Source organism: Erinaceus europaeus, chromosome 7 (genome assembly GCF_950295315.1).
Source record: "Erinaceus europaeus chromosome 7, mEriEur2.1, whole genome shotgun sequence".
Classification (NCBI taxonomy): Eukaryota; Metazoa; Chordata; class Mammalia; order Eulipotyphla; family Erinaceidae; genus Erinaceus; species Erinaceus europaeus.
In genome coordinates this window covers 125,737,570-125,763,591 of record NC_080168.1, presented here as the reverse complement: position 1 = coordinate 125,763,591, position 26,022 = coordinate 125,737,570, and the positions used below count along the sequence as shown (strand labels likewise).

General features: G+C 46.3%; 1 protein-coding gene across 5 annotated transcripts in view; it reads left to right on the top strand.

Moving 5' to 3' along the window:
- The first annotated feature begins 279 nt into the window (after window positions 1-279).
- EEA1 (early endosome antigen 1) overlaps window positions 280-26,022 on the top strand; it is a 119,891-nt gene continuing 94,148 nt past the window's right edge. For 3 of the 5 annotated variants that reach the window (XM_060195525.1, XM_060195523.1, XM_060195526.1), the window contains exon 1: window positions 374-409. Coding sequence is in view for 2 of the 5 variants with exons in the window: in XM_016188187.2 (XP_016043673.2) it covers window positions 386-409 (24 nt within the window). In the remaining 3 variants the exon portion in view is untranslated. Of the gene's footprint in view, window positions 410-26,022 lie in introns of all 5 variants that reach the window. The other 2 variants (XM_016188187.2, XM_060195521.1) reach the window with 1 other exon arrangement.

The following is a 26,022-nucleotide window of genomic DNA, read 5'->3' as shown; positions in this document are numbered from 1 at the left end:
TGGTGGGCGGGGCTGAGGAAGGGCCGCCCACGCCACCGCTGCTTCCGATTGGCCGCGGGCTCCGACCCGGCCCCTTCAAGCCCCGCCCCCACGCGGATGGACAGGCCGGGTGGGCGGGGCGGCAGCGGCGGGCGGGCGGGTCCGCCCAGCTGTCAGTTACAGGGGCGACGCGGCGCTCGCAGGCTCCGTGGTGGCTCGCGATTTCTCTCTCGCGCCCTCGCTCTCTGGCTCTCTGGCTCTCTGGCTCGCGCGCGCTCCCTCTTCGCCGCCTGTGGGGAAGTCGGGGCCGCCACCGCGTCGTCCCTCCCTCCCTCCCGGTGCCTTCGCGGCGCAGCCCCGAGGAGTGAGTGGCCGGAGAGGGCGGCGGGCGCCGGCGCGGTGAGCCATGTTGAGGAGGATCCTGCAGAGGGTGAGGCGAGGAACCGTCTTCCGGGCGGCTCGGGAGCGGCGCAGCCCGAGTCGCGGCGGCGGGCGGCGGGCGGGGCGGCCCTGGCACGGCGGGCACCTTCCTCCGCTAGGCCCCGCAGCCCGGCGGCCGGCAGCGGTTAGGCCGCGCTCGTCCGTCCCGGGGCGGGTGGCGGGAGGGCGGGCGGGCTCCGGGCTCCTGCGGTCGCTGCGGCCCGAGGGGTGGCGGCGGCCGGCTCGGTCGGTGCCTGCGGGGCCTGTCGCGTGCGGGACGTCCTGCGGGAGACGGGAGCACCTGGGACCCCGCACACCTGCCTGGGGGCTCATCTGCCTGGGGGCTCACCTGCCTGGGTGCTCATCTGCCTGGGCGCTCACCTGCCTGGGACTCACCTGTCTGAGTGCTCACCTGCCTGGGGATTCACCTGCCTGGGGGTCACCTGCCTGGGGACTCACCTGCCTGGGGACTCACCTATCTGGGGGCTCGCCTGCCTGGGGACTCACCTATCTGGGGGCTCGCCTGCCTGGAGGCTCGCCTGCCTGGGGATTCACCTGCCTGGGGGCTCACCTGTCTGAGTGCTCATCTGCCTGGGCGCTCGCCTGCCTGGGGGCTCACCTGCCTGGGGGCTCACCTGCCTGGGGACTCACCTGCTTGGGGACTCACCTGTCTGAGTGCTCACCTGCCTGGGGGCTCACCTGCCTGGGTGCTCATCTGCCTGGGCGCTCACCTGCCTGGGGATTCACCTGCCTGGGGCCTCACCTGCCTGGGTGCTCATCTGCCTGGGCGCTCACCTGCCTGGGACTCACCTGTCTGAGTGCTCACCTGCCTGGGGATTCACCTGCCTGGGGGCTCACCTGCCTGGGGACTCACCTATCTGGGGGCTCGCCTGCCTGGGGATTCACCTGCCTGGGGGCTCACCTGCCTGGGGGCTCACCTGTCTGAGTGCTCATCTGCCTGGGCGCTCGCCTGCCTGGGGGCTCACCTGCCTGGGGGCTCACCTGCCTGGGGACTCACCTGCTTGGGGACTCACCTGTCTGAGTGCTCACCTGCCTGGGGGCTCACCTGCCTGGGTGCTCATCTGCCTGGGGGCTCACCTGCCTGGGACTCACCTGTCTGAGTGCTCACCTGCCTGGGGATTCACCTGCCTGGGTGCTCACCTGCCTGGGTGCTCACCTGCCTGGGGATTCATCTGCCTGGGGGCTCGCCTGCCTGGGGGCTCACCTGCCTGGGGGCTCACCTGCCTGGGGACTCACCTGTCTGAGTGCTCACCTGTCTGAGTGCTCACCTGCCTGGGAGCTCACCTGCCTGGGAGCTCACCTGCCTGGGAGCTCACCTGCCTGGGTGCTCACCTGCCTGGGTGCTCAACCTGCCTGGGGATTCACCTGAGTGCTCACCTGCCTGGGGATTCACCTGCCTGGGGATTCACCTGCCTGGGTGCTCACCTGCCTGGGGATTCACCTGCCTGGGTGCTCACCTGCCTGGGGGTTCACTTGCCTGGGTGCTCACCTGTCTGGGGGCTCACCTGTCTAGGGGCTCACCTGCCTGGGGGCTCACCTGCCTGGGGGCTCACCTGCCAGGGGATTCACCTGCCTGGGTGCTCATCTGCCTGGGGATTCACCTGCCTGGGGGCTCACCTGCCTGGGGACTCACCTATCTGGGGGCTCGCCTGCCTGGGGATTCACCTGCCTGGGGGCTCACCTGCCTGGGGGCTCACCTGCCTGGGACTCACCTGTCTGAGTGCTCACCTGCCTGGGGATTCACCTGCCTGGGGGCTCACCTGCCTGGGGACTCACCTATCTGGGGGCTCGCCTGCCTGGAGGCTCGCCTGCCTGGGGATTCACCTGCCTGGGGGCTCACCTGTCTGAGTGCTCATCTGCCTGGGCGCTCGCCTGCCTGGGGGCTCACCTGCCTGGGGGCTCACCTGCCTGGGGACTCACCTGCTTGGGGACTCACCTGTCTGAGTGCTCACCTGCCTGGGGGCTCACCTGCCTGGGTGCTCATCTGCCTGGGGGCTCACCTGCCTGGGACTCACCTGTCTGAGTGCTCACCTGCCTGTGGATTCACCTGCCTGGGTGCTCACCTGCCTGGGTGCTCACCTGCCTGGGGATTCATCTGCCTGGGGGCTCGCCTGCCTGGGGGCTCACCTGCCTGGGGGCTCACCTGCCTGGGGACTCACCTGTCTGAGTGCTCACCTGTCTGAGTGCTCACCTGCCTGGGAGCTCACCTGCCTGGGAGCTCACCTGCCTGGGTGCTCACCTGCCTGGGTGCTCAACCTGCCTGGGGATTCACCTGAGTGCTCACCTGCCTGGGGATTCACCTGCCTGGGGATTCACCTGCCTGGGTGCTCACCTGCCTGGGGATTCACCTGCCTGGGTGCTCACCTGCCTGGGGGTTCACTTGCCTGGGTGCTCACCTGTCTGGGAGCTCACCTGTCTAGGGGCTCACCTGCCTGGGGGCTCACCTGCCTGGGGGCTCACCTGCCAGGGGATTCACCTGCCTGGGTGCTCATCTGCCTGGGGATTCACCTGCCTGGGGGCTCACCTGCCTGGGGACTCACCTATCTGGGGGCTCGCCTGCCTGGGGATTCACCTGCCTGGGGGCTCACCTGCCTGGGGGCTCACCTGTCTGAGTGCTCATCTGCCTGGGCGCTCGCCTGCCTGGGGGCTCACCTGCCTGGGGGCTCACCTGCCTGGGGACTCACCTGCTTGGGGACTCACCTGTCTGAGTGCTCACCTGCCTGGGGGCTCACCTGCCTGGGTGCTCACCTGCCTGGGACTCACCTGTCTGAGTGCTCACCTGCCTGGGGATTCACCTGCCTGGGTGCTCACCTGCCTGGGTGCTCACCTGCCTGGGGATTCATCTGCCTGGGGGCTCACCTGCCTGGGGATTCACCTGAGTGCTCACCTGCCTGGGGGCTCACCTGCTTGGGGGCTCACCTGCCTGGGGACTCACCTGTCTGAGTGCTCACCTGCCTGGGCGCTTACCTGTCTGGGTGCTCACCTGCCTGGGGATTCACCTGTCTGAGTGCTCATCTGCCTAGGGATTCACCTGTCTGAGTGCTCACCTGTTAGGGTGCTCACCTGCCTGAGTGCTTACCTGCCTGTGTGCTCACCTGTCTGAGTGCTCACCTGCCTGGGGGTTCACCTGCCTGGGGATTCACCTGCCTGGGGACTCACCTGTCTGGGGGCTCACCTGTCTGGGGACTCACTTGCCTGGGGACTCACCTGCCTGGGAGCACACCTGCCTGGGAGCACACCTGTCTGGGGACTCACCTGCCTGTGGACTCACCTGCCTGGGGACTCACCTGTCTGGGTGCTCACTTGCCTGGGGACTCACCTGCCTGGGGACTCACCTGTCTGGGTGCTCACTTGCCTGTGGACTCACCTGCCTGGGTGCTCACCTGTCTGGGGACTCAACCTGCCTGAGCGCTCACTTGGCGGGAGCCCCAGCCTAACTTGGCCCGGCTAATGTCAGCCAAGAAGCTATTATTCCTCATGGTTGGAAAGCCCCCCACTTTAAAAATACATTTCCACACCCCTCCCTTCCAGCGTAGTGCCTTTTTCTTCATTATTTATTTATTTATTTCTTTTTTTTTTCTTTTTCTTATTCTTTCTCTTTTTGAGCTATCTAGAAATAAATCTGAAGTCAGCTTCATCCACTGGTATCCTTCACTTTTTTTTTTTTTAACCTCCTGTCTCTTTAAATCTGGAAGAATCTTTTTTTTTTCCTTCTTATTATTGATTTAATAATGACTGACAAGATTGTGGGATAACCGGGGGACAATTCCATACAATTCCCACCACCAGAGTTCTGTGTCCTATTTGCCCTCATTGGAAGGTTCCCTGTTCTTTATCCCTCTGGGAGTATGGGCCAAAAGGTGGGAGGTCTGGCTTCTGTAGTAGTTGCTTCTTGGAAGAATCTTTATGTAAACAGAATTGACAAGCTTTTACATAGTCCAGGAATCAGTTCCCAGAATAAGCTAATTATATATATAAAAAAAAAACTCCTTTCCTGCCTGTAGGAGTTACTAAGAGCTTTATTATTAATTATTATTAATATTATTTTGGCATTGATTTTTTTTTTATGTACATTGAAATTTTGACTGGTCATCAGTTAGCAAGACTATACACTTCAGGGGTATCTCCTCCTCCTACTGTGGTTGAAAAGTTGGTGCCACACTCATCTGTTGGTTATTGAGGGCGTAGGAGAGCTAGTGAAAAGGACACAAGAATCCAGGGAGTGCGTAGTATTCCTCCAGAGAAGGTGCCAAGAAGCACTGAGTCATCCAGCCTATAGAAAGAAAGGGAGTGTTGTGTGCGACTTCGTGAAATGTTTGAGACACGTGAGATTTGGTTTTGTACAGGGGAGAGAAAGAGTTAACTGCTGCGTCTGCTGCCCAGTCTGGACATTTGATGGGCTTTTGCCAGAGTTTTTTGAAATCTCGATAAGGGGATGATTTGGGCGGGGCCATGCCTTTTCCTCTTGCCATCAGTTCCTGTCTTCAATAGTGCAGATATCTGTATGTGATTTGCTTGTAGTAGAGATTTTTTCTTTTCTTTTTTTATTTTAAATTCATTTATTTATTTAAAAAAGGAGACATTAACAAAACCGTGGGAGAGGAGGGGTACAACTCCACACAATTCCCACCACCAGATCTCTATATCCCATCCCCTCCCCTGATAGCTTTCCCATTTTTATCCCTCTGGGAGTATGGACCCAGGGTCATTGTGGGATGCAGAAGGTGGAAGGTCTGGCTTCTGTAATTGCTTCCCTGCTGAACATGGGTGTTGACTGGTCGATCCATACTCCCAGCCTGCCTCTCTCTTTCCCTAGTCGGGTGGGGCTCTGGGGAAGCGGAGCTCCAGGACACATTGGTGGGGTCGCCTGTCCAAGGAAGTCTGGTCGGCATCATGCTGGCATCTGGAACCTGGTAGCTGAAAAGAGAGTTAACATACAAAGCCAAATAAATTGTTGAACAATCATGGACCTAAAGGCTGGAATAATGAAGATGAAGTGTTGGGGGGGGGTACTCACTCCATACTATTGTGTACTTTTGCTTTCAGGTATATATTTTGCCCTAGTTTATGGATACATGTGAACATATACTCTATCTCAGGGGACCTGGTCTATATCTAGGTTTTGGGACTTTGATAGGAAGTGAACCACCTGGAATGGAATTAGAGTATACTGTGAAAGGAAAGGTCTCACCCGAGTAATGAAGCTGAAGGGTTGTCATTCACACCTGAAGTCTCTGGACACAGTCTGAAGTGAAGCATGCTGGGGTGGCACTCATTGCGTTGATTAGGTTGTGATCAACAGATGCAATATTATTTGATATGAATTGAGAGAAGCATGCAGGAAAGTGGGCCCACCCTGAGGTTCCAGGACTGGGGGAAATATAGGCTCTATAGTGGAAATGTGAAGTTCCTGCTTAAGACTGACTTATCTGTAATAACTTTTTTACATAGAAACCACATTGAGTATTTTGAGCCTGTCTTCAATAGTGCAGACATCTGTATGTGATTTGCTTGTAGTAGAGAGAGATTTTTTTTTTTTCTTATGCAGGACTTGGAAGAACTGATTACTTCATGCCTCCGATTTATTTATTTTTATTTTTATTTTTTATCTGCCATAATTCCCCAAGTAGAAGTGAGTTTGCCTGTGGTTTACTTAAAAGTTTACAAATACAACAAAGTGTTTGCAGCTTAAGAGTAGCTTCTGGTAGGGATAGATTAGTTTATTAAAATATGAGATGCTTTCTAGTATTCTTGGTTTAATGCTAAGCAGTAAGATTATAGAAAGACTTTTTTTCCCCCTTTTTCTTTTCTAAACCAGAGCATTGTTCACCTCTGGTTTGTGGTGGTGCTAGGGGATTGAACCTGGGACTTTGAAGCCTCACGCATGAGAGAAAGTCTATTTTTAGTGCAAGTGCAAACACATCAGATATTACAGACTTTTCAGCTAGAACTCCTGAATTGGAGCTGACTGTGGTTATTGCTGAGTTACACCATGAAATCATCACATATGAGTAAGCGGACAGCTCGGTGTCTCCACCATGGCACATCTGATATCGGTGACTAGATCAGTCTTTGTTTTGGGGGCGGCCCTGCGCATTTGCAGATATTTGGGCAGCATCGCTGGCTTCTCCCCCGGAGGTGCCAGCAGCATCGTTCAAATCAGCGATCTGCACTTGACTGTACACCCAGCTGGTTGTATTGCCCCCAGTGAGAACTGCTGTGTGAAATGTGTTTACTCCTTCACAAGAAAGTTTCCTCTCAGATGACTAAGCTTTCAGTTTACTCGGTGTGCTTACTGATGGCAGAGCACGCCATCAGTAAACTGCCGGAGCCGGGCAACAGTTTAGCAAGATTACAGGTTCTCTCGAACCCACAGCCTGTTTGGGAAGTGCACATTCGCAAGCCTACATGGTTTCTGACATGTGATGGTTTAGCTTAGGGCATGTCGACTCTGAAGGTGTGCAAACAGTGCACACCTGGTGGAAACTGAGCGGCAGACGTCAGCTCCTGGTCTGACAGTACGCGGTGGCTCTCAGTCAATCGCACCGTGTAATCGAGTAAGTTCTGTGGTGTAGACAGACTTTGTGTCGGATCACTGTGCACAGCTGTAGACTCAACGCATTTTAAGCAGCCTAGGTGAATCGGTGATGCTCCACAGGTTAGGTGTACTGACTGCATTTTGAGGGGAGCGGCTACTCAGCTGGTAGAGTACAGTCCTTGTGGGCCTGAGGCTCCTGGCTCAGTCTCTGGTTTCATGAGTGTTAAAGCGGTGCTTTGGCTTCTTGTGCACATGAAGTAAATAAAGAAGAATTATCAGCATCTAGAGTGCATGTTAACATGGTAAGGCAAGGAAGATAGGCACTTGAACGCTACGCAGTAGAAGAGTGAAGGCTGTCCTGTGAGCTACTTTGAGGAGAGTCACGGACAGTCAGAGGCATCGGGGGGAGGAGGACATAGTGGGCAGAGGCAACGGCAGGTGCCAAGGCTTGTAGGCCAGAAAGGGGTTAAAACATTGCTGGTGGGATGGGTTAGGAAAGCGTGTCACACAACAGCCTTGCATGCCAGCAGCCTGGGGGTCCCAGGTTCAATTCCAGCACAGCCACTAACTAGAGCTCAGCAGTGCTCTGTAAAAAAAAAAAAAAAAAAAAATCTTATTTTCTTATTTTTTCATATTTTGTTGCTCTTGTTTTTTTATTGTTGTTGTAGTTATTGTTGTTATTGATGTCATTGTTGTTGGATAGGACAGAGAGAAATGGAGAGAGGAGGGGAAGACAGAGAGGGAAACACAGAGAGGGGAAGAGAAAGATAGACACCTGCAGACCTGCTTCACCACTTGTGAAGCGACCCCTCTGCAGGTGGAGAGCCGGGAGCTCGAACCGCGATCCCTCTGCTGGTCCTTGCGCTTCGCGCACTTAACCCACTGTGCTACCACCCGACTCCCAAGGCTTTTATTTTCTAGAGGATTCACTACTAATGCTGCACATTTTGCAGGAGCATTCTGATAGAAGCTGTAAGAGATCTCGGGAATGATATCACTACTTCATAACTTTAGAGTATGAATTTGAGTAGCTCCTTAGGTTGCTGACAGACATAGATTACTTGAATCATTTGTTTAAATATTTTTATTTGTTTATTGTTGGATAGAGACAAATTGAGAGGGGAGGGGGAGGTAGACAAAAGGAGAGAGACACCTGCAGCCCTGCTTCACCACTCGTGAAGCTTTCCCCCTGCAGGTGGGGACCAGGGGCTTGAACCTGGGTCCTTGTGCACTGCAATGTGAGCACTTCACCAGGTGCGGCCACCACCTGGTCCCGAATCTTTTTAATTTTTTTTTATTTTTCAAGTGTATCGATCAACGGGGGAGAGGAGAGCCAGAGCATCACTGGCATGTGAGCTGCCTGGGAGCTGGCTTGGCCCCTCATGCACACTGGGAGAACTCCACCCAGTTGTGCAGCACATGGGAGCCTGTTCATTTCGCCCCTTCTGGGTGATAGTCCTGAGCAGATGAAATCCAGAGGTGCTGACTTGGACATTTGTCAGAAATGGTCTGCCTGCTTTGAAGTTACATTGTATTCCTTTTTTGTTCTGTTTTTAGATGTCTTTTTCATTTCGGCCATCATTTTATTTTTAATACTGTTCTTTAAAAATTTTTTAAAAATCATATTTACTTATTGGACACAGTCAGAAATCAAGAGGGGGAGGGGGAGATGGAGAGAGACAGAGAGACACTTGCAGCCCTGTTTCATCACCCGCAAAGCTTACCCCCTGCAGGTGGGGACTGGGGGCTCGAACCCAGGTGCTTGTGCATTGTAACATGTGCGCTCAACCAGGTGCGCCACTACCCAGCCCACTCGATACTACTCTTTAAAGAAGATACAGTGTGCTTATAATTATAACCAGCTGTGCCTCAGAGTCTTTTCACCCCACAAATGAAATCTCAGGATGATAAACAGAAAATTTAATTTCTTCTGTCTTTTTCCATTAGCTTACTAAAAGGTGTCTCCTAGCCTTGAAAGGGTTTTTGAAAAATTGAAGTAGAGGGCCAGGGTAGATAGCATAATGGTTATGCAGATAGACTCTCGTGCCTGAGGCTCTGAGGTCCCAGGTTCAGTCCCCTGCACCACCATGCTCAGGTCAAACAAACGAAAACATGGAGGCAGCTCCAGCATGCACACACTGATTATGTTGCTTAGTCCTGTCAGGACACGTGAGTGGAAAACACTTCTTGGTGGGCATAAAGATGGCAAGCCCTTGGGTAGTTTTAACCTTGTTACTGTTTCTTTTCTTTTTAAACTGATTTCCTTTTGTTAAAGTTTTTAATCTTTATTTATTGAATAGAGACAGCCAGAAATCAAGGGGGAGGGGGCAATAGAGAAGGAGACAGACAGAGAGACACCTGCAGCTCAGCTTTATCGCTTGCAGAGTTTTCTCCCTGCAGATGGGGACTGGGGGCTCAAACCCTGGTCCTTGCTCACTGTTCTTCTTCTAGCGTTTGCCCTTCTTCCGTAGCCAGTCAACTGCTTCAGGTTGAGCTCAAGTCTCAAGTTTCGAGACCTCCTTTGAATCTGGAGAGGTGGCAGTCGTTGACTTGAGCGTTGTAATACATACACTCAGCCAGGTGCGCCACCATGTGGGCCTCCCCCCCCCCCTACCCCCCCCCCCCCCCCCCCCGTCACTGTTTCTTTTTTCTTTTTTTTAACCAGAGCGCTGCTCAGCTCTGATCGTGTCTGGGATTGAACCTGACTCTTTGTATAACCATGATGCTATCTCTCCCACCCATTGCTGTTTCTTTTTTTAAGGAACTTAATGCGATTTCACATTAGTGTATTAGATTTCCTTTTACTGACAATGATTCAGCAACGTTGCTAAATGGAAAAATAGATATAATTAATTCTAAAATTCTAGAAATAGGAGGCTTATTTTTTTAAAATTTATTTCTTTATTGGGGAATTAATGTTTTACATTCAACAGTAAATACAACAGTTTGTTCATGCATAACATTTCCCAGTTTCCCATTTAACAACACAACCCCCACTATGTCATTTATCATCCGTCTTGGACCTGTATTCTCCCCACCCACCCACCCACCCCAGAGTCTTTTACTTTGGTGCAATACGCCAATTCCAGTTCAGGTTCTACTTCTGTTTTCTGATCTTGTTTTTCAACTTCTGCCTGAGAGTGAGATCATCCCATATTCATCCTTCTGTTTCTGACTTATTTCACTCAACATGATTTTTTCAAGGTCCATCCAAGATCGGCTGAAAACGGTGAAGTCACCATTTTTTACAGCTGAGTAGTATTCCATTGTGTATATAGACCACAACTTGCTCAGCCACTCATCTGTTGTTGGACACCTGGGTTGCTTCCAGGTTTTGGCTATTACAAATTGTGCTGCCAAGAACATATGTGTATACAGATCTTTTTGGATGGCTGTGTTGGGTTCCTTAGGATATATCCCCAGGAGAGGAATTGCAGGTCATAGGGTAGGTCCATTTCTAGCCTTCTGAGAGTTCTCCAGACTGTTCTCCACAGAGGTTGGACCAATTTGCATTCCTGCCAGCAGTGCAGGAGGGTTCCTTTGACCCCACACCCTCTCCAGCATTTGCTGCTGTTACCTTTTCTGATGTATGACATTCTCACAGGAGTGAAGTGATATCTCATTGTTGTCTTGATTTGCATTTCTCTGACAATCAGAGACTTGGAGCATTTTTTCATGTGTTTCTCGGCCTTTTGGATCTCTTCTGTGGTGAATATTCTGTCCAAGTCCTCCCCCCATTTTTGGATGGGGTTATTTGTTGTCTTGTTGTTGAGTCTGGCAAGCTCTTTATATATGTTGGTTATTAAACTCTTATCTGATGTATGGCATGTAAAGATCTTCTCCCAATCTGTGAGGGGTCTCTTGGTTTGGGTAGTGGTTTCTTTTGCTGTGAAGAAGCTTTTTAATTTGATGTAGTCCCATAGGTTTATACTTGCCTTAGTCTTCTTTATAGTTGGATTCGTTTCATTGAAAATGTCTTTAAAATTTATGTGGAAAAGAGCTCTGCCAATATTTTCCTCTAAGTATTTGATAGTTTGTGGTCTAACATCCAAGTCCTTGATCCACTTGGAGTTTACTTTTGTATTTGGTGAAATACAGTGATTCAGTTTCATTCTTCTGCATGTTTCAACCCATTATTTCCAACACCATTTGTTGAAGAGACTCTGCTTTCCCCATTGAATAGTCTAGGCACCTTTGTCAAAGATTAGATGTCCATAGGTGTGGGGCCTCATTTCTGGGCTCTCAATTCTATTCCACTGGTCAGTGTGTCTATTCATGTTCCAGTACCAAGCAGTTTTGATGACAGCAGCCCTATAATATAGTTTGAGATCTGGGAGTGTGATGAGGAAGCTTATTTATTTATCTATCTATTTATTTATTCTTACTCAGCTTTGGCTTGTTATCGTGCAGGGGTTTGAACCTGGCATCTCAGAGCCTTAGACAGGACAGTCTGTTTACATAACCATTATGCTGTCTTCCCCACCCTATATATCTATTTTTATTGGCACTAGGGTTATCACTGGTACTCAGTGATAACTAGGAATCCATTGCTCCCAGTGGTTTTTTTTTTCTTTCAGGACAAAAAAAAAAATTGAGGGGAGAGGAAGAGATGGGAAGGGAAAGATATACACCTGCAGACACTCACTGCGTGATGCTGTATCTGCTCGTCCAGTGGGGCGGGAGTGGGTTTGACCTCGGTTCTTGGGCTTGTGCATGTGTGCATTTCAAGTGTGTGTGCACCACCGATCAGGCCCTTGAAGGCTTTTCTGGCCTCATTTAAAAAACAAAGAAGAAGCATGGACACTCTCATGTGTGGCAAACACACACACACACACACACACACACACACACAAACACCCGCAGACACACACACACACACCCGCAGGCACGCACGCACGTACGCATGCAGATTTTTAAGGGGTTTACCTAAGATCCTTCTTGATGTCAAAGCCGAGACAAAGTAAAGTGCTGTTCCCTTTTTTATGACACCTTGTTGCCCCTCTCTCTCACTACCAAATGGGTATGGTTGGAATTAGTCTAATTACTGTGGGAAGTAGAGGGCCATGGGGGATTTAAGGCCTCCTTCAAAGAACACGTATCATTTAGTGCCAAGGGAAGGCATAAAGATGAGAAAGATGCTAGTAGTACACTCAAAGAAAGATCCAAGTCAGCTGGGATGAGTGGGGGAGACTCTGGAGGAAGTAGCACAAGGTGGTGATTAGGAAAGAAAGAGAAAACAGCTTCATTTTAGGAGGGAATTACAGTGTCAACACCATCCTTCCTGCCTGCCTGCCTTCCATCTCCTACTGCCTCCCAGGAAGTAAGTTTGTCACCCTTGCTGTGCACTGGATATCGGGGATGCACAGTGAATAGGACATAGCGCCTGCCTTCAGGTTGCCTGAAGCCACAGTGACCTGGAGACACGCTCAGAGCAGAGACACTGTGAGAGAGTGCGCTCCTGCTTCCTTGCTTAGATTATGACTGTAAATGAGTCAGTCACCTTCGTGATTTAGTGTTTCTAGTGGTGACATTGACAAAGACAAAACAAGCAAGGTGAAATTGGTTCTTAAAGTATATTTCTTTTGACCCAGCATATATAAAATATCCCAACATACGATCAATATAAAATCATTATCAGCGAGGAGCTGGGAGATAGCGCACTGAGCTGGTGGAGTGGTGCTCGAGAAGAAAGTTATTTTTATTTTTTTATTATTTTTTAAATTTTTATTTAGGGAGTCGGGCGCTAGTGCAGCGGGTTAAAGCGCATGTGGCACGAATCACAAAGAGCAGGGACCGGCTTAAGGATCCCGGTTCGAGCCCCCGGCTCCCCATCTGCAGGGGACTCGCTTCACAAACGGTGAAGCAGGTCTGCAGGTGTCTATGTTTCTCTCCCCCTCTCTGTCTTCCCCTCCTCTCTCCATTTCTCTCTGTCCTGTCCAACAACGACAACATCAGTAGCAGCGACAATAATAACTACAACAATAAGACAAGGGCAACAAAAAGAAATATTAAAAAAATTTAAAACTCTTTAATCTAATTTTATTTTTTTAATTATCTTTATTTATTGGAGAGAGACAGCAGAAATTGAGAGGAAGAGGGAGGTAGAAAGGGGGAGAGACAGACACCTGCACTGATTTTCCACTTGTGAACTTTCCCCCGCAGGTGGGGACGGGGGCTTGAACCCACGTCCTTGTGTACACTGGATGTAACATGTGCACTCAGCCAGGTGCACCACCAGCCGGCCTGGTGTCTCTTACACTCTGTGTGGAGGGGGGAAAACTGGCTGCTGGGAGTTGTAGACCTGTGTAGGCACAAAGCGCCAGTAAAGCTCTGGTAGTGGAAAAAAATATCAATGTGGGGGCAGGTAGTGGCACACGTGGTTGAGTGCTCACATTACAGTGCACCAGGACCCAGGTTCAAGCCCCTGGTCCCCAGCTGCAGGGGGAAAGCTTCATGAGTGGTGAAGCAGGGCTGCAGGTGTCTCTCTGTCTCTCTCTCCCTACCTCCCCTTCCCCTCTCAATTTCTCTCTGTCTATCTAATAATAAATAAAATTAAAAAAATACAATAAATTTAGCCACTAAAAAGCTTTAAAATATTTTTTAAAATGGAAACAAGTATTAATGACATAATCTTTCTAATACTAAACCGTCACAGTTTGAGAGGTATTTTTCACAAGGGTACATTTCAGTTAGGACTATTTTTCTTTTTTAAATTAATTAATAGGACAGAGAGAAATTGAGAGGGAGAGGGGGGAGAGAGAGAGAGAGAGAGAGAGGTAGGGAGAGAGGGAGGGAAGGAGGGAGAGAGAGAGAGGGAGGGAGGGAGAGAGGGAGGGAGAGAGGGGGAGGGAGGGAGAGAGAGGGAGGGAGAGAGAGAGGGAGGGAGGGAGGGAGGGAGAGAGGGAGGGAGGGAGAGAGAGAGGGAGGGAGAGAGAGAGGGCGGGAGAGAGAGAGGGCATTGCATCACTCCTTCTGAAACTCTCCCCAGCAGGTGGAGCTGAGGGCTTGAACCCAGGTTCTTGTGCGTGGTAGCATGTGCGCTCCGCTGGGTGCACCGCTGCCCAGTCCCAAAGATATTGATTGATTTATATTGATTTATTTTCCGTTTTGCTGTCTCCCCTGGACTAACCATTTCGAACTGTTCAACAGCCTTCCGTTGCTGGTGGCCGCTGTGTTTGAGTAGTCTTTCTTCCTTTGCAACCAGTAGGCATTTACTTATAAAACCATGCCACTATATTGCTTCTAAAAAAAGCCCCCTCTAGATTTAGCATCTGGTTAGCGCACTTTCCTGAGGTGGTCTTCACCACAGCGGCTGTGCAGCGGCAGCTGTCCCACTGTGGCACTCCCTGCACATTTACTAACTGGTCCTTAGCTCTGCTTTAACCTTCTTTCCTTCTGGCATGAACACACAATTTCAACTAATGAAATGACCCGTAAGTCATTGTTGTCCATGTTTATTTGCAGTTTTATTTGCAGTCTCAGTTGCCCCCTATTTGACGGGTGAGACACTCCTTCAAGGTGACTTCTAAACCTTGATCTATGAGAAGATAATCTAGATCAACAATCTGAGAGAAACAGCCAGTTCAAGGACTGGAGATGTGGTAATCTGAGAAAGTCCCAACGCCTTCTGGGTAACATTCTGGCCAAGAATGCAGAATTTCAGAGTGATGTATTTTGATATACGAAAGTGACTGCTTTTTTAAAAGTCAGTTTCTGATGAAGATGACTTTGTATTTATTTTATTTTTTATTTCTCCTGAGCACTGCTGAGTTCTAGCTTATGGTGGTGCAGGGGGTTGAACCTGGGACTTTGGAGACTCACCGTTATGCTATCTACCCTGACCCAGTGACTGCTTTTGATATGCCTCTATCATTTATTTGAGTTCTTTCTTAACTTTTAGCATAGCAAGGTATTTCAAGATTATTTTTATTATTATATTAAAAAAAGATTTTATTTACATGTCAATGAAAAAGATAGGACTAGGGAAAGAACCAGACATCACTCTGGTACCTGTGCTGCCAGGGATTGAACTCGGGACCTCCTGCTTGAGAGTCCAATGCTTTACCCACTGTGCCATTGCCTGGCCCGTGCAAGCTCATTTTTCCCCTGCTTTGTCTAGAAGTCCTGAAACTTGCTATTCTTTAATGAGTCCTGTTCGTTTAAGTGGTGAATCATATTAGAAGCCAGGGCCTAGGGTGCCTTTTTATTTCCTTCAGCAAACAAATCTAAGCAAACTGAAAATTTGATCTTCACTTTGTAGACATAGAAATCAGCAAGAAAAAAACTCAGCAAGATTTTATTAAACAGCAAAATATACTTGGCAAGTAAGAAAGACGAAATTCTTGCAGAGAACTGACAAATTGTACACATGTACCAACAACTGTATTTACAGTTTACTTTAAATGATTAATCCCCCTAATAAAATTTTTTCTAAAAAAATTCTTATCTACTCTCTCAGAATGCTCCTAAGAATTAAACTGACATAAGATCTATTAGTAGGAGAAAAGCTTACATATTTTCTATATTTAAAAATAAATAAATTGTGTAAGTATAAGCTTTTTAAGTTTTTATTTTAATGAGAGAGAAATACAGAGAGAAAGACCAGAGCATTCACTGCTCAGCTCTGGTTTATGGTGGCGCTAAGGCTTGAACCTGGGATCTCCCGGACTCTGGCATGAGCGTCTGTTTGCATATACGCTATGCAGTTTCCCTAGCACCAATTTATACATTTTTAAAAAAAATTTAATTTAATCAAATTTTTTTTCAGAGAGATGCAGAGAGAGACACAGAGTGAAACACCAGAGCATTGTTCGGCTCTGGTTTATGGTGGTGTGGGGGATTGAACCTGGGATTTAGGGGCCTCAGGCATGAAAGTCTGTTTGCATAACCATTATGCTGTCTCCCCCGCCCCAGTTTATACATTTTATGAGATTTTTTTTTTTACATGTCCATGTGAACCTTCCAAGAGAATGAAGATTCAAAGTTATGACCACAGCAAGAAGTATTACAGCTTTTAGACAAGCAACATGTTTGAAGAATTGGCAGGACAAAACTAGGCTCGGGGTCAGATGGACGTGGTTAAGAAGCAGTTAGGTAGCAAAGGTGAATTTGTACAGATTTCTTCACTTGGTTGACAAGAATGCCTTTGGCATATGAGTTTTTCTTTTGATTTTATTGGGGGCTAATGAGTTCCAGCACATTTGTCTATACATGTGTAGGACTTCCCACTTCTACACAACAGCTGTCTGCTACATCTTCTTATCCCCCCCACCCCTGAAAGGACCCCAAACCCCTCTTCTCCCACACCTCCTATTTCATTCCTTCCTGAACATTCCAGCATTGGTGACATTGGAGTTTCTTTTTATCTTCTGCTGGCAAGAAGGCAAAGGAGAGGCAGAGTGTCCCCACACCTGCAGTTTCTTCAGTGCTATTGATTCAGAATAATCATTATGCCAGTGGGAAGTACTGGGTGACATTTTCTCCCAAGGGTTAGTAGGACATGTTGCAAATGTTGGACAGAACGTGTAAGATTGATGTGCCAGTGTTGGCATTGTGTAAGTGTAAGTGGTGCTGATGAGAATGATTTCATGTGCTAAGTAATTATAATCAGCTTTGGGACGATGGTGACACAAGCAGCCAAAGTGATAATGATGAGGGAAAACCTTCTGAACCCTTCCTCCAGCCCCCATCTACTATGGACTCACCCTGTGCTAGGGATGCACCGATGGATAAAGCAGACAAGATCCCTGTGGAGTCTTGTGTTTAGGGGACAGAAGATCTGCCTTCAGGTGTGTTAGTTAGGAGGGGAGCCCCAAGAGCGAACAAGAGGGTCCTGATCCAAACTAAGAGGTTAGGTAAGCCCTTGCAGATCACGTGCACGCCCGACCAAATTGTTACTAGCACATTCAAGCAGATTTTAAGGGTTATTATCTCTGTGTGCGTTTCTTTTATGTGTGTACAATAAAGAAGTGATTAAGACATGAGAGAACCAGGGCTAGAATGAAGTTTCTCTTCTGATCCTGTTGATCTTTTTGCTTGAGCTGGAGACAGTATAATTACTGATTAAGAGCCAAGAGTGGGACCCACACCCGACTCACTGGCTGAGTAACGAGGCGCGTTACTTGACCTCTCGGGGTCTTCTTAAAAACAGGTGTAATCGTGGTACCTGCATGTCGGTTTTTGTGAAGGTGACGTGAGTTAATCCGAGTCAAAGTTTTCCATCAGTACCTGAAACCCTGAGCTCTCTATACATGCTAGGGGCTGCGAATGTTGCTTTCTTGTTACTATTTTAAAATCCAAATTTCTTCAAGGAACACTTAATCCTTTTATCTTCAGTCTCCAGTTTTTAAACAATTATTTTTTTTCTTTTCTTTATTTATTTCCTTTTATTGCCTTTTTAAAAAAATCATTATTTATTGGATAGAGACAGCCAGAAATCTAGAGGGTAGGGGAGCTAGAGAAGGAGAGAGACAGAGAGATACTTGCAGCCCTGCTTCACCACTTGCAAAGCTTTCCCTCTGCAAGTGGAGACCGGGGGCTCGAACCTGGGCCCTTGAGCACTGTAACATGTGTGCTTAACCAGGTGCGCCACCACCCGGTCCCCCGTCTTTGTTGTTTTTTATCATTGTAGTTTTGTTGTTGTTATTGATGTCATTGTTGTTGGATAGGACAGAGAGAAATGGAGAGAGGAGGGGAAGACGGAGAGGGGGAGAGAAAGACAGACACCTGCAGACCTGCTTCACCGCCTGTGAAGCGACTCCCCTGCAGGTGGGGAGCTGGGGGCTTGAACCGGGATCCTTACGCCTGTCCTTGTGCTTTGCGCCAAGTGTGCTTAACCCGCTGCGCCACTGCCGGCTCCCTAATTCACTCCTTACTAAAGAGTTTCTGGGGAGAATATCTGTGGAAGCTTTTCCTTATTACCATCCCAGAAGGGCCAGGTGGTGGTGTGCTGGTTGAGTACATATTACAATGTGCAAAGACCCGGGTTCGTGTCCCTGGTCCCCCACCTTCCCCGTGGGGGAAGCTTCTCAAGAGCAGTGAAGAAGTGCTGCAGGTCTCTTTCTCTCTCCCTCTCTCTCTTTCACTCACTCTATCTCCCCTTCCCTTCTCAATATCTGTCTCCCTCTAATAAATAAATTAAAAAAATGAAAGCATAGGAGGCTGGGCAGTAGCGCAGTGGGTTAAAAGATGACAGCATCCCAGCGCTCCTGCTGTCTACAGCACCAAGCCCCAAGTCTTTATAGCTATTCTCACCACATGCAAAAACACTTCTAACTGCCCTGGGCTGGGCTGGGCTGGGCTGGGCTGCCTCCTGCTCTTCAGGGACGTGGGTCCTGCCTATAAGATGCTTTCTTTTCTTTCTTTTTTCTTTTTTATTTAAGAAAGGATTAATTGGGGGTCGGGCGGTGGCGCAGTGGGTTAAGCGCACATGGCGCAAAGCACAAGGACTGACTGGCATAAGGATCCCGGTTCGAGCCCCCGGCTCCCCACCTGCAGGGGAGTCGCTTCACGGGCGGTGAAGCAGGTCTGCAGGTGTCTATCTTTCTCTCCCCCTCTCTCTCTGTCTTTCTCTCCTCTCTCCATTTCTCTTTGTCCTATCCAACAAAGCAGCGTCAATGATGGCAATAATAACTGCAACGAGGCTGCAACAACTAGAGCAACAAAAAGGGGGAAAAATGACCTCCAGGAGCGGTGGAGTCATGGTGCAGGCACTGAGCCCAGCAATAACCCTGGAAGAAAAAGAAAAAAAAAAGAAAGGATTAATTAACAAAGCCATAGGGTAGGAGGGGTACAACTCCACACAATTCCCACCACCCAATCTCCATATCCCACCCCCTCCCCTGATAACTTTCCCATTCTCTATCCCTCTGGGAGCATAAGATGCTTTCTCTCTCTCTCTCTCTCTCTCTCTCTCTCTCTCTCGCTCCTCCTGTGGAGTCGCCTGCATTCTCTACAGGCCTCCCAGCACCTTTTGCCTCCCACCCATCAGTCTGGACTCCACCACCCTCTCACCACCCTCTCACCACGGACTAGCTACTTTCCCTTCTGCACTCGCAGACTCTCCCTCTGTGCATCTACCTTTTATTACATGGCTTTGGAATTATTCAAGTAGCTAACTCCCCTAAAAGTTTTTATCCCCACGTGCAGTATAATAACTAGCAGAGGGTAGTGTTCAACAGTATGATGACAAGTTTAAGTTTAAGTTCTGTCCTACCCAACAATAGCGACAATGACAATAAACAACAAGGCAACAAAAGGGGAAAAATTTTAAAATAATTATTAAAAAAAAGGAGTGCATCATTCGTCTGTCTATCAGTGCTCACAGAGGTGGCACAGGCTGTGTCTCCGCGTGCGAGGCTCTTAGCATTCCAGCTTCTTCAAACCACATCACACCTGTCTCTCTGTATCTGTGGACATTTCTGTGTTATTATTTTTTTTCTTGTCTCTGAAACTTTATTTTGCTCAAGGTGTCCTGTAGTCACATGTACACGCTACTCGGTCCAGGCGGTAGGATTTGCCGTCAGGTTTCCGAGTGATCCCAACACAGCAGGTGCTGTTCCGTTGGTTCTCTCGCGAATAGAACGTAGACTAGTGTCAGAGATGGAGGTGGGTCTCTCTCTGTCATACTCTGTCTCTCACGGACCACTGGCTGGTCACTGCATCCATCCTGCTTGCTGGTGCTCCAGACCCCAAATCGCCATATGTCCACGTGATTCTACGTGCTGTTTGCTTTGCACCGTTGGCCCAGTGTCTCCTTGACTGAATCCTCAGAGAAGAATCTAAAGTCAGCCTTAGCTGTCTTAGTCACACTATCCGTAGATGTCCCTTATTCCTGTCTTCACGGTTGAAGATTTAGAGCAAGCAGAGTGAGATGGAGACAAATTTTATATGAAGTTTTATGTTGCCGGCTAGGAGTTCCGATTGGGGGAAAGAAGAAATAAAATGAAAAAAAAAAAAAAGAAGAAGAAAGAACCTCACCAAATAGCTTGTAGTTTCTTCTGTATTTATCCACACATTTTTTGATGCTGGAGTATGTTACTGTTATGTGAACATGTATGTTAATAGCATAAATTCACCCTGACTGCACTTGGACATTTTCCAGCATTAGCACTTTGGATTTAACTTTTTTTAAAAAAATATTTATTCCCTTTTGTTGCCCTTGTTGTAGTTATTATTGTTGTTGTTATTGCTGTTGTCATTGTTGGATAGGACAGAGAGAAATGGAGAGAGGAGGGGAAGACAGAGAGGGGGAGAGAAAGACAGACACCTGCAGACCTGCTTCACCGCCTGTGAAGCGACTCCTCTGCAGGTGGGGAGCCGGTGGCTCAAACTAGGATCCTTACTCCAGTCCTTGTGCTTTGCGCCACATGCACTTAACTCGCTACGCTACTGCTGGACTCCCAACATTTTTTTTTTAAAGATGCATTCATGAGAGAGAGAGAAAGAGAGAAAAGCAGAGCAGAGTTTGGTTCGGACATATGGAGGAGCTGGAGACGGAAACTGGGATATCTGGGGTCTCAGATATGCAAGTTTGGTGTGTTACTGCCGTGATATCTCCTTGGCCATTCAGAATCACCTTTTGCTCTTTTAAATAATTACACTTATTTATTATAGATTACCAGACTTGGACCTGTGTCATTTAAGGTTGTTTTCATTGATAGAGATTGTTGTGAGAAGCGAGGCTGCCCTAGTAAGGAGGAAAAGATCATTTGGCTGCTGCAGACATTTAGGTTGTCTCCAGCTTTGCGATTCTAAATACCACCCTAGTGAGCATGCTGGCTTGTTTTTGTTTGTGAATTTTCTGAGTCTGTCCATTTCCTAGCAGTGAGAATATGCATTTTTATTTATTTTTTTTAAAGACTTGTGCCTGAGGCTCTCTCTGAGAGGTCTCAGGTTCAGTCTTTTAAAAAAATATTTATTTATTTATTATTGACTAGAAACAGAGAAATTGATAGGGTAGGGGAGGTAGAGGGAAGGAGACAGAGAGACACCTACAGCCCTGCTCCACCGCTTGGGAAGCTTTCCCCCTGCAGTTGGGGACCAGGGGCTTTGAACCCAGGTCTTTGCACACTGTAATGTGTGCATTTAATCAGGTGTACCACCGCCTGCCCCCCTGCATTTTTATTTTTGCATCCCTCTAACAATATTTTGAGAATTCGAGTTTTTCAGCAACTCTTTTTTTTTTTTTCTCTTCCATTTGTCACTGTGAAAGACCTCTGTTTTATACAAATACCCTGGAGACCAAATAGCTGTTCAGTTATACAATTTCTTTTTTTACTTTGGAAGTTAAAAGAAGAAAAAAAAAAAAGGATGGATAATAGAATGATGTAAACCGGAGTAGTTACATTAATCCTTTTTTTAAAACTGTGTGAAATATAGGTGTACACTTTTATTGTGACATTACTGTGTATTGTACTAAGAATACCTTAGTCCGTGTGAAACGTTTTCATCTCCAGAATGTTCCATTTCAATAGAGAGGAAGCTCTACATCTACTGTCTCCGCTTGTATCTCTTACTACACAATAAAGCTCTCTCCAGCTTTTACTAACAACCATTTTATCTGCTTCAGATCTGTGCTTCAACAATCTGGGGTAGGTTTGAATAGTCCTGCTGTCTTTCTTGGAGTCTCCAGGTTTGATCAAAATAGCTAATCAAAGGTTCCCTCACTCAAATAGCTGATTCTGCTCATTGGGTTATATATGTCTGAGGATAGGCTGAACTTACATGGTTTCCAGCAGTACGAGCAAGTATTTTTTCAAGTGTTTGCTTCTATCTCCTTTGCCACTTTGCCATCAGTCAAGTCAGACTCTTGGCCCCGGGGGAGAGGATTAAGTGAGAATGAAGGGCATTAAACACAAGTGCTATTCATTAGTGCTATTAATCTGCCACAGATACCACTTTTCCCTTGTCTTATGAGTGTGAGCAGAGAACTTATAAGGACAAAACAGAATGTTAAGGACAAAGGTTTCTGAGGGGAAAGACTCAAGAAAAGATTTGTATAAAGAACTCTGTCAGCATCATCCAGGGATATATAATTACTGTGGACTTCAGTGCATACTGGAAAGGCACAGTGTTAAAGCAAAAATCTTTACCAATTTTCAGAATAAGTGTTTATACTATGAAGTGGTAATCAATGAGATATGCTTGACTTTTTGCTTTCTCTTTAGAAAGTAGAACTTAGTAATTTTAATGTATTTCATGCAGCCATGGATGGATATATTGTGTGTGATATTTCAGTTAGGTGAAGCCAGTATGATTTTTTTTATGTGCATATTGCCCAGCTTTAGCTAGTTGATGATTCTTCAAGATGGTTTTTGTTCTTTTGATAGATGGTTGTTAGTGTTTGGTAGCTTCCTTGCATTTTAGAACAACAGTTTCTCCCAGATTTATCTTGTATAATTTATCCTGCAGACCAGCTTTCCCAACACCATTTGTTGGAGAGGGTTTGACTGTTGTCTGGGCTCCTTCCATGTATTCAATGTCTAAATATTTGAGGGCTTATTTCTGGTTGCTATGTTTCATTGTTACAAGTGCCTTTTTTTCTTTTCCTCCTTTCCTTTCCTTTCCTTTCCTTTCCTTTCCTTTCCTTTCCTTTCCTTTCCTTTCCTTTCCTTTCCCTTTCTTTCTTTCTTTCTTTCTTTCTTTCTTTCTTTCTTTCTTTCTTTCTTTCTCTTCTTTCCTTTTTTTTCTGTGCTACACTGTTTTATTTATTCCTTTTGCTTTGTAGTATAACTTGAAGTCAGGGAATGTAATACCTCCATTCCCCCACCCTCTTCTCTCAGACTTGCTGTGATTATTTATAGTCTTTGTTATTTCCACATGAGTTTTTAGAATTGTTTCTTCTATTGATATCTCCTTGAAGACTGTTGTTAGGATTATACTGACTCTATAAATAATTCTAGGTAAGACAACATTTTAATTTTAACCACATTTATTCTTCCATTCCATGGACAGGAATTATCTTTCCATTTATTTTAATAATGTCATGCAGTGTTCATTGAAAATCTTTCACTGCCTTTGTTATATTTACTCCCAGGTATTTTATCTTTTTTTTTTTTTTTTTTGGTGATGAACAGTAGTGGTTAAGAGTCTATATTTTTGTCTAGATGCAGATTTCAGGGGGAGGAAACTCAGTTTTTCACCATAAGTATGTCACTAGCTATGGGTTTGTCATTTATAGTCAGACTATGTTGAGGTATACACCTATGTTTAAAATTATTAAGAATATTTTAATCGTCAATGGGTGCTGTACTTATCTTTTAACACCAGTGAAAGTATTTTGTACTTTAGTTGATGTAGTATAGAGAGAAATGTAAGAGGAGTCAGATTAGCACTTTAGTTCAGCTTCTTTATGATTTTCAGTAGTATAATCCGCTGAAGTCCCTAGTCACTTTGAACTTGTTTTCTTTTACATAAAGAGATAATACTTATCTTTCTCTGAGATGTCATTTTGATGAAATAAGATTTTCTGTGTGAGTGCATTGAATATTATAGAACAACGTATACAGAAGTAAGCTTTCAAAAAGGATATATTTTTAATATAGTAGTGATTCTATTTTATTTTGTATTGATCTGATTATGATTAAGTCCATTGGATAAGAGGGGTACAATTCCTACTGCCAGAGTTCTGCATCCCATCCCCTCCATTGGAATTTTTCCTATGCTTTATCCTTCTGGGAGTATGGACCCAGGGTGTTTTTTTTTTTTTTTTTTTTTTTGGCCTCCAAGCTTATTGCTGGGGCTCGGTGCTTGCACTATGAATCCACTGCTCCTGGAGGCCATTTTTCCCATTTTGTTGCCCTTGTTGTTTATCATTGTTTTTATTATTGTTGTTATTATTATTGTTGTTGTTGTTGGATAGGACAGAGAGAGCTAGAGAGAGGAGGGCAAGACAGAGAGAGGGAAAGAAAGATAGATACCTGCAGACCTGCTTCACCACTTGTGAAGCGACCCCCCCTATAGGTGGGGAGCCAGGGGCTGGAACTGGGATCCTTGGCACCAGTCCTTGTGCTTCGCACCATGTGCACTTGCTTAACCTGCTATTAATGTGGAAGCTCAACAGTACACTACTTAACTACTACTGGGTCAAAGAGGAAATAAAGGAAGAAATCAAAATGTTTCGAGAGTTCAGTGAAAATGAAGACACAAGCTATCAAAATATTTGGGAAACAGCTAAGGCAGTCCTGAGAGGGAATTTCATAGCCATACAAGCACACACTAGGAAACAAGAAAAAGCACAAATAAACAGCCTGATTGCACATCTTAAAGACCTAGAAAAAGAAGAACAAAGGAACCCTAAAGCAACCAGAAGGACAGAAATCACTAAAGTTAGGGCAGAAATCATCAATATTGAAAATAAGAAAACCATACAAAAGATCAATGAAAGTGAATGTTGGTTCTTTGAAAGAGTGAACAAAATCGACAAACCTTTAGCCAGACTCACAAAACAAAAAAGGGAGAAGACCCAAATAAATTGGATACTGAATGAAAGAGGAGATATCACAACAGACACCACAGAAATTCAACATATTATTCGAGGCTTCTATGAACAACTATATGCCATCAAGATAGAGAATCTGGAAGAAATGGATGATTTCCTAGATACCAAGAAACTTCCAAAACTAAGTAAAGAGGAACTAGATAACATGAACAGGCCCATCACAGCTAATGAAATTGAAACAGTTATCAAAAACCTTCCCAAGAATGAAAGTCCTGGACCAGATGGTTTTATAAATGAATTCTACAAAACCTTCAAAGAAGAACTAATACTTCTACTTTTGAAAGTCTTCCAGAAGATTGAAGACACTGGAATACTCCCTTCCAGCTCCTATGAAGCCAACATCACTCTGACACCAAAAGCAGACAGGGACACAACCAAAAAAGAAAACTACAGACCAATATCTCTGATGAACATAGATGCGAAAATATTGAACAAAATTCTCGCCAACTGGATACAGCAGTCTATAAAAGATTGTTCATCATGACCAAGTGGGGTTTATGCCAGGGATGCAAGGTTGGTTTAATATACGTAAATCAGTCAACATGATCCACCACATCAATAAAATCAACACCAAAAACTACATGGTCATATGTAGAGAAAGCCTTTGACAAAATACAACATCCCTTTATGATCAAAACACTACAAAAAATGGGAATAGGTGGAAAATTCCTCAAGATAGTGGAGTCTATATATAGCAGACCTATAGCCAACATCATACTCAGTGGTGAAAAACTGGAAGCATTTCCACTCAGATCAGGTACTAGACAGGGCTGCCCACTATCACCATTACTTTTCAACTGTTGGAAGTTCTTGCCATAGCAATCAGGCAGGAGCAAGGAACTAAGGGGATACAGACTGGAGGAGAAGAAGTCAAACTCTCCCTGTTTGCAGATGACATGATAGTATACATAGAAAAACCTAAGGAATTCAGCAAGAAGCTTTTGGAAATCATCAGGCAATACAGTAAGGTGTCAGGCTACAAAATTAACATTCAAAAGTCAGTGGCATTCCTCTATGCAAACACTAAGTTAAAAGAAGTTGAAATCCAAAAATCAATTCCTTTTACTGTAGCAACAAAAACAATAAAATATCTGGGAATAAACCTAACCAAAGAAATGAAATACTTGTATACTGAAAATTATGAGTCACTACTCAAGGAAATAGAAAAAGACACAAAGAAGTATAAAGATATTCCATGTTCTTGGGTTGGAAGAATTAACATCATCAAAATGAATATACTACCCAGAGCCATCTACAATTAAATGGAGGAAAGAAGCTCTCTTCAATAAATGGTGCTGGGAAAACTAGGTTGATACATGCGGAAGAATGAAACTGAACCACTTTATCTCACCAGAAACAAAAGTCAACTCTAAATGGATCAGGGACCTGGATATTAGACCAGAGACTATCAAATACTGAGAGGAAAATATTGGTGGAACACTTTCCCATATAAATTTCATGGACATCTTCGATGATACAAATCCAATTGCAAGGAAGACTAAAACAAAAATAAACCAATGGGACTACATCAAATTGAAGAGCTTTTGCACAACAAAAGAAAACA